The sequence below is a fragment of the Rattus norvegicus genome, chromosome 4 (assembly GCF_036323735.1).
Source record: "Rattus norvegicus strain BN/NHsdMcwi chromosome 4, GRCr8, whole genome shotgun sequence".
Taxonomy (NCBI): domain Eukaryota; kingdom Metazoa; phylum Chordata; class Mammalia; order Rodentia; family Muridae; genus Rattus; species Rattus norvegicus.
This window is the reverse complement of record NC_086022.1, coordinates 35,961,672-35,973,400: the sequence shown is the minus strand read 5'-3', so window position 1 is coordinate 35,973,400 and position 11,729 is coordinate 35,961,672. Positions and strand designations below refer to the sequence as shown.

The 11,729-nt window shown below is 50.9% G+C and overlaps 1 protein-coding gene across 2 annotated transcripts; it reads left to right on the top strand.

The window, feature by feature from the left end:
* The first annotated feature begins 3,427 nt into the window (after positions 1-3,427).
* Dlx5 (distal-less homeobox 5) lies at positions 3,428-7,822 on the top strand. Of its 2 annotated transcripts, none has more exons than XM_017592486.3 (3): positions 3,428-4,088; positions 5,993-6,095; positions 7,151-7,176. In XM_017592486.3, the coding sequence occupies exons 1-2, from the start codon at positions 3,734-3,736 to the stop codon at positions 6,076-6,078; spliced, it is 441 nt and encodes a 146-aa protein (XP_017447975.1). In that variant the 5' UTR covers positions 3,428-3,733; the 3' UTR covers positions 6,079-6,095; positions 7,151-7,176.
* The last annotated feature ends 3,907 nt before the right edge of the window (positions 7,823-11,729 follow it).

Here is an 11,729-nt window from a genome sequence, read left to right as displayed (position 1 = left end):
CTGACTTCCTGGGAAGGCATACCCCAGCTGGTAGAGTAGGCAAGCACATGCCCTGAGTTCAGCACCAGCCCCACATCATCTTCTTTACATAGCAAGTTTATGGCCAGCCTGGGATACATGAGGTTCTGTATCTATATACATGAATAAATAAAATGACATACCTGGACCAACTCAGCTTCCATATTGTTCCGTTCTGAGTCCCTATAGACTCAGAGTAACACCATGCTCCTCTTTTGCTACACTAGTGAAGGTCCAGAAGCCTGCCTGGCCCCTCATTTGGATGGAAAGGGGAGTGTTTCCTCAGATTGTATAGAAAGAGGATGACTCTCGATGTCTTCCAATCGCCGCACAACTATGTAAGATAGAAAGGAAAAAGTGTGAGGTGGAGAAAAGGGTCTATTGGAAGTTGAGACAAGACATGACCACCTGGTAGTGGGTCTCTCAGGGTCAGCCTGCGTGATTCTGAGCTGGGCAAGTTTGCTGAATCCACACTGTTTCTAGCGGACACTGGGTGGCGCTCATAGTAAAGGCTTGCACTTCTTTAGGGTCTCCCCTGTCACCACACACCCTTTGCAAATTTCAGCTACCCAAAGATGAAATTACAGGCTCCCTACATGTTCCAGCAGGGAGCTTTGCTGGAGGAGTTTGTGATGCTATGGGATTGTTTCTCCACCGTTGGGTCAGTTGGGAGTTGAGAAGCAATAGCATCCCATCACTGGCCTTGGCGTCACCTTCACGGAACAGGCAAAAATTATGTCCCTGGCACAAGAGTAAACTCCAGAGTATGGGTCCAAAAGTGCTGACCATACTCGAGTCTGGGCCTGGAGCACACAGAACACAGAGAGTGTATTTGTGACAGGAAACAGGACAACATATTGTGAGCAGATTCCGGGCTTTCTATAGTGGCCTTCCCTTGACCGTATTTAAGAAAAGATTGGAAGGGGACAAAGCTCAACTCAGAAAAGCAATCAAGAAAGTTGAGACTGGTGAATTTCAAAGAGGCACCAAGATTTGGTGATTTCACCCTGAACTGGCTTTAATACAACAGGCTTACATCTATCTGCATATGGGCCAATGTTTCAGTACCTCAGCTTACATGTAAAGATGGTGAGCCCTTTTCTCCTTACCCATTCTTATTCCCTGTTCATAAATATTAATGCTGTTCATAAATATTATATATTTTGTTGTTCATAAATATATTTGTGTGTAAATATATATGCATGTGCAATCATACATGTGTGTGCATGCATATGTATATATACATATATATATATATGTATGTGTGTGTTTCCACTGAAAAAAGGGAAGCAGCAAGTAAATTTTAGCAAGATCTAGAATGATCTTACCAATAAATATAACATGAAGTATGTCTGCAGTTTCCGGTATGAGGCTCTTGGGAAGTGGACTTCTCATACTGCTAGACTCATGATGATGACCATGCTGACCTTTTTTCCCTCCTGGTTATTACATTTAAATCCCTAGTAAATAGAATTGGGGCCAGTGAAGGGACCACCCATCTCTCTGCCCCACCCCCACTCCTTTTAAACCTCTAACACTTTGACCAGCCCCAGGCATTGATTTGTGCAATTAGGCTCCATGGATTAGGTGAGCATCTTTAGAGCAGACCTCGATCATAATCCAGTAAGGTCAGTGGTCTGTTTGCCTCCTTGAAGACACTCAGTGCAAAGCCAGAGCCCGGACAACCATATAAAACTCAAAGGCATGGGATCAGGGCCAAGTTATGGCAAACATTTGTTGAACCCACTCGTCTGTGTCAGAAGGGAGATCTAGAGACACTAAGGTTGCAAATAAGGACTCCCGATAAAGAAAGGGATGGCCCTGCTGCTCCCTGGAGTTGACGAAAGCCTAAGTTGTCCAGCCAAGGAAAAGGGACAGTAGCTGAGTTTATGGGCCCATGTGCACATTGAGGCACATGCTGCTGCTTCCAATTGCAAGGCCAGATTGCAGGGAGGGACTGACATCCTGTTTCCAGCTCTCTGACAGAGGGTTGGAGGCCTTGGTAACAGTGTAGTCAAAATATGAACAAAGACAAAACTCAGGCAGATTTTCACTTCTTCCACTGGCCAAGGGGTAGGAGGAGCCAGAAGATTCCGCCCTGAATATTCAATGACACACCAGGGTTCCTGGCCATGGACCTCCCAAGAGAAAGACAAAATGAGGCCCCGAATAGGATACAACTCATTTTTGATGGGACTAGAAATGGACCATGAGTGAGGATTATGGCACATCCCTAAGCCCCCCACTCAATCGTAACTAGAGGAAAAGTACATGATGGCAAAATAATCTTCTTTTGGTGGCCTGTGCCCAATGTAGGAATCTTGAGCCCTGCTCCCTTTGTACATAAACTAAGATGTTGAGTAGGCAGGAAATAAGAGGGGGCGGTGCTACAGAACCCAAACTAGGGGACTGAGAGGCGCTTGGAGTGTAGGTAATGGCCCCAGTAGAGGCCCATCAGTGAACAAAACCCCACCTCCCAGGTGGACTTGGTTCTCTGCCTACTCTGTTTTCTTCATATCCCATCGGGTCTGGAGGCACACTAGAGTTCACACACCCGAATCAATTCACTTTTGCCAGAGTCTGGCTACTGAACCGAGACACAAGCCATTCTAGAAGCTTCCAAGTAGATGAGGATAGTGAACAAAATTAGGGACCGCTCCTTCAGGAAAGCAAACTAAGAGTCTAGGCAATGACAAAGTATTCAGGAATAAGACCTTGATTTTTTAGCACTCCCTGTAAAGACTTCAGTTACCACTGACAGCTAAATGGACATCTAGACTCTTGAACATCTCTGTGGAGTCTTGAGAAATAGGCTTCTGCAAAACGGCTGGCTGCACACCCATCTGTTTTCCAATTTACAAATTTTCAACACAAATTAGTTGCAACTTGCATCCCAACATCCCACTAATACAATGCTCTTCTCCATTTGTTCTCACCGCCATCTAATACTGCTCCTCCCCCCCCCCCCTCCGCACACGTTCCCACAGCAGTGTTCTCTTCTACAGTCTCGGTAGGAGGAGGGGGATAGGACAGGTAGGTGTGCTGAAAGAAAAGAGCATCATGGGCTGCATCCTCTAAGCGTGTACTTCTGAGACTGCTGATTGGAACACGTTGTCTTCAAACAGCACAGAGCTGGGCCCTGGAACTGCTTGATTTGTAGCAGCTATTCACTAAAAACAGATCGACTGAGACCCTGCCTCCCCCAACAGGCAACAACACGTACAGTCTCTCTCTCTCTCTCTCTCTCTCTCTCTCTCTCTCTCTCTCTCTCTCTCTCTCTCTCTCTCTCTCTCACACACACACACACACACACACACACACACACACACACACACACACACACTCCTTGTACGCCCCCCCCCTCTCTCTTTTTTAAGCAATGCTTTGTTGTGCTAAAACTAGTTGAACGAGTTAGGGTGTTGCTCTGCTCCCGAGGCCCTGGCCAATGGAACCCGATCCACCCCGCTGTGCGTAAGCGCGCAATTAAGGATTTAACCAAGGCTGTGCTGCGCCTCAGCCAACAGTCAGCCTGCGGGAGACAGAGCCTCCACGACTCCCAGCCTCCTCCTCCCCGCCGCCGCCGCCACCGCCGCCGCCTCCTCTTCCTCCTCCTCCTCCCTCGCTCCCACAGCCATGTCTGCTTAGACCAGAGCAGCTCCACAGCCAATTCTGGCAGCAGCGGCCGCCTCAATAGGACAGCCACCGCCCGGGAGCTATGACAGGAGTGTTTGACAGAAGAGTCCCAAGCATCCGATCCGGCGACTTCCAAGCTCCGTTCCCGACGTCCGCCGCCATGCACCACCCGTCTCAGGAATCGCCAACTTTGCCGGAGTCCTCGGCCACCGATTCTGACTACTACAGTCCCGCGGGGGCCGCCCCTCATGGCTACTGCTCTCCTACCTCTGCTTCTTACCGCAAAGCGCTCAACCCATACCAGTACCAGTATCACAGCGTGAACGGCTCCGCAGCCGGCTACCCGGCCAAGGCTTATGCGGACTACGGCTACGCCAGCCCCTACCACCAGTACGGAGGCGCCTACAACCGAGTCCCGAGTGCCACCAGCCAGCCAGGTAGGCGTGCGGGGGCGGGAGGCAGGTACCCAAGGCATCGGTAACCCCGCGGGCCCGAAGTTGGGTAGTATATGAGGACCACGCTGTCCTCATCCATAGAAGGGGGCTTGGCAGAAGGGAATGGGGGCCTGGGACTGCTAACAAAACAGCATCTCACACAGGCACTTGCGGGGGACCGGGGGGGGGGGCGTTCAGTGGAGGAACCTCCAAGAGGTTTAATCCGGTATTTTCCCTCTGGCGCCCCTCGGGGGTCCCTCCTTAGCTGGATTCCAGGCTAGCCAAGCCAGAAAGTCAGCTTGGCTGGAAAGAGGCTAGGGATTGGGGGGAAAGAAAGAATCAGGCAGCCCCAGTGGTGTTTGTGTAATAAAAGGAAAGTTAGTTGGAATTCTGGGTGAGCATGCTGAGTTGGTGAGATCCAGTCTGGATTTGCCTGCGGAGCGCCCCGAGGCCTCGCCGGGAGGGTGCCGGCAGCACACCGGGTGGCCTGAGGGCCAGAGGGCCAGAGGGCTGCAACCTGACGGAGAGAAGCGAGCAGGGAACTTTGCGGTTTATACAAGGCATTTCCAAATACAAAAAGCCATTTAAAATAGCGGAGGGTTGTAGAGAGTTCACGTTGTTAGAGGGATTCCACCCCCCTCGCGCGCTCTCTCCATAAGAGCCTAGAATTTGTCTGCCTCCTTCTTCTCCACATCCTCCCTTTTCCTGTCCATCTTGAAACTTCCTCAGAGAATTACAGTGAGGTAGAGAACTTGGGCGCTAAATGAGAGGAGCGAAGTCTCAGGGAAGAAGTTTTACTAGTTGATTTTGATCTCCCCTCACCAACACATTAATAAGGCTGCTAATATTAGCATCCCTACTCCAGTAGAGTGGAGACCACAGCCCTCCCTCCTTCTCCACCCTTCCTTTGGCAGCAGCTTCACACAGCGACTCTTCCACTCCATCCAGGACTGAAGGGGGAAGGGGCCAGGAGGTCTAGGGGCACATTAGCAAAACACAGATTCACGGGACCCCAGCGGGGTACATTTATAACAGTGAGAATTCTTCCCAGCTGCCCTCCCCTTTAGTACGAAAAATAATCTTACTACAGATTTCTTTTCAATACATTGTTGATTGAAGTTTGAGTCTGCTCCTCTTGCTGTCTCTGTATTTGTGCATGAGGGGAGGATTTTTTTTTTTTTTTTTTGGTCAAGAACATATTAAGTCTATTTGTGAAAGAAACCAGACACATCTGTGCCCTCTCAGATCTGCAGTGAGATTATGGGGACTACATAATCGGCTCTCTGTCTGCCGAAGCCCCGACCGACCTCTTGCCGCTGTAGTGAAGGAACATAGTTTGCTTGTCGGTCTTTGAACTCTGGAGACCTTGGCTAGCGTCTTCCCTGCCCAAGCGTCTAGCCTCTGCGGGCTACCCAACAGACGCCGACAGAAGCGGGGTCATGGCCCAGGGGCCTCCTCGCTTGACACCCTGGGAGTGGAGTGGCTACTCGCGTCCCAGAAACGCACAAGGTGAATACAGGAAGGGAAAAAGTAATGAGAGAAGCAAGCAGCTCAAACGAGTTCCATCCCTAAAGCGACGAACCTGATGTGTCCTATGTGTCCCACGCTCTCAGTGGCTATTAAACGGAGACTCGCCAACTCCTCTATGTAGGATTTGAGGAAAGGACAGATTTCACTGGGGTTTGAAAAGCCAAGGTTGTGATATTGGGGAAGAGAAAGATGACTACATATTTCAAAACAAAGAAAACCTCGGTGATCTGAGTGCCTATGCAAAAGAGCCATTGTCTGCTCGGAAGCGCTAACCTAGTCTGTTTTGATTATTTAGAGAAAGAAGTGGCCGAGCCAGAGGTGAGGATGGTGAATGGTAAACCAAAGAAAGTTCGTAAACCCAGGACTATTTATTCCAGCTTTCAGCTGGCCGCTTTACAGAGAAGGTTTCAGAAGACTCAGTACCTCGCCCTGCCAGAACGCGCGGAGTTGGCCGCCTCTCTAGGACTGACGCAAACACAGGTAAATCCGGCCGCCGCCGGGTACCGGCCCCGCCTCGCCTGCAAGCTCGGCTGGGCTGCATGGTTTGGTCCCGACCGGCTGGAGCCCATTCTCTAGCACTTTGCAGGAATTTACAGATAGAAAGACAACAACCATTGCATCTTTCCCTCCATGAGCCAGGCCCACGTGGCGGTGGGCACGGGATTCGTCGTTTGTCCCGAGTTGCTGCTCCTCCCCGCCCCGTCCCCCCACCCCCACCCGGGTTTAGCCACCAAGGAAGGGCTGAGGACCCAGGTTCCATAGTGCAAACAAGAGAAGGGGTATTGGGGTGGGGGGAACCGTCTCGCATTCTTGAGAAATGTCTGGATCTTTTCACAATGAGAAGCTCGCCAGGTACTATTGGCCTGTTGATGGGTCTCCAGCCACGCAAAGGCCTGAATCGTGGTGTCCCGGTTTGTCCTATCCCTGAGGCAGCTGGAAGTCGCAGCAACCTGAAGGTCGCGAGGTGGGGGGCGCTGTTGTACGGGGAAACCCTCCTGGATTGTCCCCTTTCTTTTCTCTCCCACTCCAGCCCGCTGGGGCCTAGAGTTAGGAATGTTCAAGTCGCCGCCCAGAGCTTCAGGCAGAGTCTGGCCTCCTGGTGCTGAGGGGACTGAAGGGAGTCAGTCCGGCATGAGATTGGGAGATCGCTCTTTTCCCTTGGCACAGTAAACCCACAGTCTGGCCCACACCCTCCCCCCCCCCCCGGGCACTCTAGCCTTCGAGCAGGAGAGGTATCCTCCCAGTGCACTGGTGCACAGGCCCACACTGCGACCGGGTCTAGAGAAAATAAAAGATAAAGCCTTGGGGTCGCACTCTTGCTGAAGCTGGCGCCTGCTGAGCTGGACAGGGCTCCCTCTGTGGGTCCCTCTTATTGCATAGCCTGCAACTACAACGTTGCTCCAGGCGATAGGCAGCTCGCTGCTGGTAGTTATCAGGGCAGGACGAGAGCCAGAAGAGTCTTCATTCGTCGCTCAGGGAAAGGCGCGGGCAACCTCTGAGTGTCCCGGTAACGTGTGCCTTTGTTCCCCACCCAGGTGAAAATCTGGTTTCAGAACAAAAGATCCAAGATCAAGAAGATCATGAAAAACGGGGAGATGCCCCCGGAGCACAGTCCCAGCTCCAGCGACCCTATGGCGTGTAACTCGCCACAGTCACCAGCGGTGTGGGAGCCCCAGGGCTCATCCCGCTCTCTCAGCCACCACCCTCATGCCCACCCTACGACCTCCAACCAGTCCCCCGCGTCCAGCTACCTGGAGAACTCGGCTTCCTGGTACCCAAGTGCAGCCAGCTCAATCAATTCCCACCTGCCACCGCCTGGCTCCCTGCAGCACCCGCTGGCACTGGCCTCCGGGACGCTTTATTAGATGGGCTACTCTCTCTTGCTCAGTTTTGGGACTACAGTGTTTTGCTGTTTTAGAAATCAGAAAGAAAGGAATTCATACGGGGATGTTTGAACAATGGAAACAAAGATTCATGTGTAAAGCTTTTTTTTTGCATGTAAGTTATTGCATTTCAAAGGACCCCGCCCCTTTTTTTACGAAAAGAACCCTTTTTTGCGCAACTGTGGACACTATCAATGGTGCCTTGAAATCTATGACCTCAACTTTTCAAAAAGACTTTTTTCAATGTTATTTTAACCGTGTAAATAAGTGTAGATAGAGGAATTAAACTGTATATTCTGGATAAATAAAATTATTTCGACCATGAAAACTGCTCCTTTTTGGCCCCCTGATAACTGGCTAGTGAGGTTATATGCAGACGGTTAAAAAACAGATGAATTCTCCAGAAATCCAACAATGCAAAACAGAAGTCAGGAGCTGCATGATTGCAGAAATGTGTCTGTGTTGGATGCTCTGTTTATGAATCTGTCTGCACATAGGGCCTGTTTATAGTACCATCGTGTTTAGGATGGTTCTTCCCCACCTAACCACAAAATCATTTAAATGATATTAAATATAACTCCAATGTTTCTGGTAGGAAGGAATATTGAAATTAAATACATGTCTCCTACCGTGTGTAAGAAAAAGGCAACAGAAATCCCTCAATAACCTGGAATTAAGAGCTCAAAGTGATCCTGATGGATAACCCCCTCCCCCATCACCATGTGTATTGCAATTAGACAAATGACGGTCCTTCTGAAAGGAGCATTCCAAGATGAGACAGGAGAAGAAAAGGAAATCTGCTCTCAGTCCTGTTATATTTTTTTTTCAAAAATCTGAAATGCTTGGGGCAAAGTGAGTGGTAGGTAAAGCCTGGGAGTCCTAATGTGCAGGACTATAAATTTGGCCAGGTTCTTTCAGGCAAGAAAATTACTGTAGGGATTCAGAACAATAGTGTACCTAAAGCACTAGGCCAAATGAGAAATATGGGGGTGGGGAGCATTCCTTTCCAAAAAGCGCGGGGGTGGGGTGGGGAGGAGAGACCCTATATTGATTTCATTTCATGTGAGAAGGTGAGATAGCGTTCTTAATATAACTGTCTTTCATGGCATCCGTACTTTGTACTTCGTTGATCTTTCAGGAGCCTTTGCTCTGCTTTTACATAAAACAGTGGCAAGACAAGTTCCAAAGCCCGGAAATGGGATGTTGGCTAGAATTTCTTTGTGAAGCCATCTTTAAGGCAGGTGTAGAGGAGTTGCAGCAACCTAGCCCCTGGCTTGTGCTTCCCTCACACCTCTGCACGGGTGCCGTTCCAAGGCATAGGCATCTTTTTGTGGCTGGCTGTCCTTTGGTCCACCTAAATCCATTTCCTTATGACACCCAAGTAACTTGCAATGTTTGAAAGGACCAGGTTTATGGGAAATACCCACAGCTAGGAGGTCCGCTGCAATAAATGGGACAAGAGTCCTCTTCGGGAGGGGGGGGATTAGAACATAAAAATAGAATTGCACTTCTCATCGCAGGATTTCAGAGAGGACCCTTCCAGCAGCCAGAACTAAAAAGGAAAGCCTTGTGTCCCGGGGTTGTTTTCAGAGTCAGTTTCTGCCTCTCCAATCCCTTCCCATCCCTTTCTTCCCATCAGCCTTCTGAGCCCATTCGCCCATCCGTTCTCCCATCCGTTCTCCTTCCTCTTTTCTTTTCCTTTCTTTCCACGAGTGGTACCAAACCCACCAGTTTGGAACTCAGTAGACCTTGGGGGTGGCTAATATACACTTCCAGGCAGCCTGGGATACTGAACCCTGCCTAAACAGAATTTTATCTCCAAAAATATTATTCCTTGTCCTACACTACTCCATCCGCAGGGAGACGGTAGTGTGAGGGGAGGCCCTGGCCCCCTTTTTGTTTTCTGTAGTGGCATGGAGTAGACTGGAGTAGGAGTGAAGGTGTCTATTTTCTGCCTTTCTGTCTTTGCTTGCAAAGATTTCAGTAGTTTCCATTGCACCAAAAGCCCAGAGCCTTCTGAGGGCTTGGTCTTGATTTCCAGGACTTGGCCTTCTGATGATGGTCACCGGCCTGTCCCAACTCCAGGGTGTGTATTTGGGAAGGTTGGCCGGGGCGGGGGACATCCACTGTACAGCCCCACTGTACAGTATTTCCCGCCCACTGGTTTCCCAAGAGTGTCAAAATGTGCTTGGAACAAGCTCTTTCCATTTTGGCATTCGGAGAGGGTGGATGTCATCCCCCGGCTCCCATCCCTGGTGAAAAGGGGTGTGTGTGTGTGTGGTTTCTTCACTATCTCCGACCCCTAGATTCAGCCAAGCGGAGGGAAGGGCGGGTCCAGACTTTTCTCAGGGAAAAAGAGGGATGCTCTTTAATTACCACCCTTCACCCCAAGCAGGAGCATTGCTGGTTATTAAGGACACCAAAGCTGGCTTGCTGCTGGGTCGAAAGCCTAGCGCAGCGGCGGGGGTGGGGAGCTAGTTTTAGGATTTCTTCCTCTGTGTGAACCTCACTAGTAGTGGTCTCTTGAATTGAGAGGTTTTTTTTTGTTGTTGTTGTTGTTGTTTGTTTGTTTGTTTTTTTAACTCGGATGGGGAGCGGTGAACAAAAATATTCTGGCAAGTGAGTCGCAATGGGCTTTCCTGGCACCGCGGGGATCCTCCCCGGGGAATTTAACTCCCTGCAGTCCTGAGCCCAAGGATGTAAAAATAACAGATCCTCGGCAAAGTCTAAAAATATCTGTTTCTTCTGCCCTCCCTCTCACCTTCCTTCCATCTCCATTGTTTCTTGCTGTGTGTACCAAGCACAAAGCGTTCCAGTTTGGCGCTGGCAGACCTTGTTCGCTCTGGACTTCAAGTAGGAGTCGCCTGTGCCTGCCCATTCTGTTCCTCACTTGCCCAGTCCTCTTTCTAATGCCCCCAAGATGAATTAGGCCGACTTCAGAACTAATTTTCTATATGGTGGACCCCCATCCAGCCAATACTTTCGATCTCCATCTTAATCCGTTTGCAAAGGCTCGGAGGCCTAGGGCACGTTGAAAGGGCTTGGGTTATTTCTTCGGTGCCCTGACCAACTCCTGGGCCCTCCTGTTGAAGATCAGATAATTTGGCCTTTGTTTGAGACTTGGGTTGGGCTAGGCGGGTTTCTACCCTCATTCTCCCCCTTTTTCCTGGCGGCCATCTCCTTGTGGGACAAGAGGCGGCCTGGGGATCCGAGGGAAGCTGCATTCCTGTGGGTGCCAGGCGGCTCCAGTGCTGAGCCACAGGGCCTGAGACACACACACACTGAAGAACCCGCAGACCTCGCTGCCCTTGATCTCTCTCTCTCTCTCTCTCTCTCTCTCTCTCTCTCTCTCTCTCTCTCTCTCTCTCTCTCCTCTCTCTTTCGTCCGCTCTTTCTTTCGCGTCGGGTACCTACCCGGGACTCAGCCCACTCCCACTCGGAACCACCCTAGGGCTCGGTCTTGCATAGAAAAGCTTTGACCCACACAAAGATATACACTCATCCCCTCCCAGTGACACCGGACAGATCAGTATCTCCCCGCCTTAGGACAACCCTTTCTCTCCCGCCCCTTATCCCACAACCCAAGGCGCGTCGGCTAGCCTCCTATGGCTCCTTTGATCGCACCGGACGCCCAGTGGCTCGCGGTCTCCTGGCTGACCCTTTCAGAGTCACCCACAGCAAGCCTGAGGCAGGCTTTACAGCACACAGCCGCCCCCACGGTTCAATATCGAGCACTCTCTAGCTCTGGATTGCCCTGGATGCCTGCTGGAAACTGCTCTGCACAACCTCTCTGCCTCTTGTTTTCTGTTATTCCTAAAGAGGGACCTTTAGGACTACTCAGCCACCCCATCCCGGCCCCTTCTCCGCCCCCTCCTGGATCCAGCGCCTCCCACTGGCCGCTGGGATCTGGCCAACCTAGATCTCTCCAGCCCTCGGAGAAGGCACACCCTGAGGGCAGTAGCTCTGAGACATGGTTGGGAAGTGCGCCACCCGCGAGGAACAGCCTGCTGTCCCCCACCTTCTCCACTCTCAAGCACCTCCCTCCCACCCCTCCCGCCCGGTCTGCTGGGTGCAGGCTCTCATTGCCCAGCGCTTGGGCAGAGGGCTCTTCAACTTAACTCCTGTCCCCCGCTATGGGTCCCCCCCCACCCCGCGCCCTCTTGTTTCCAGGTTGCCCACAGATCTTGCATATTTTGACCCAGTCCCAGTCCAAGAAAAAACAGCCCAAATC

What these genes read in the sequence shown, in the direction of transcription:
- Dlx5 (XM_017592486.3), top strand. Translation starts at nt 3,734, where the DNA reads ATGACAGGAGTGTTTGACAGAAGAGTCCCAAGCATCCGATCCGGCGAC. An exon ending in GAGTGCCACCAGCCAGCCAG is followed by an intron (nt 4,089 to 5,992) that starts GTAGGCGTGCGG and finishes TATTTATTCCAG; the next exon opens with CTTTCAGCTGGCCGCTTTAC.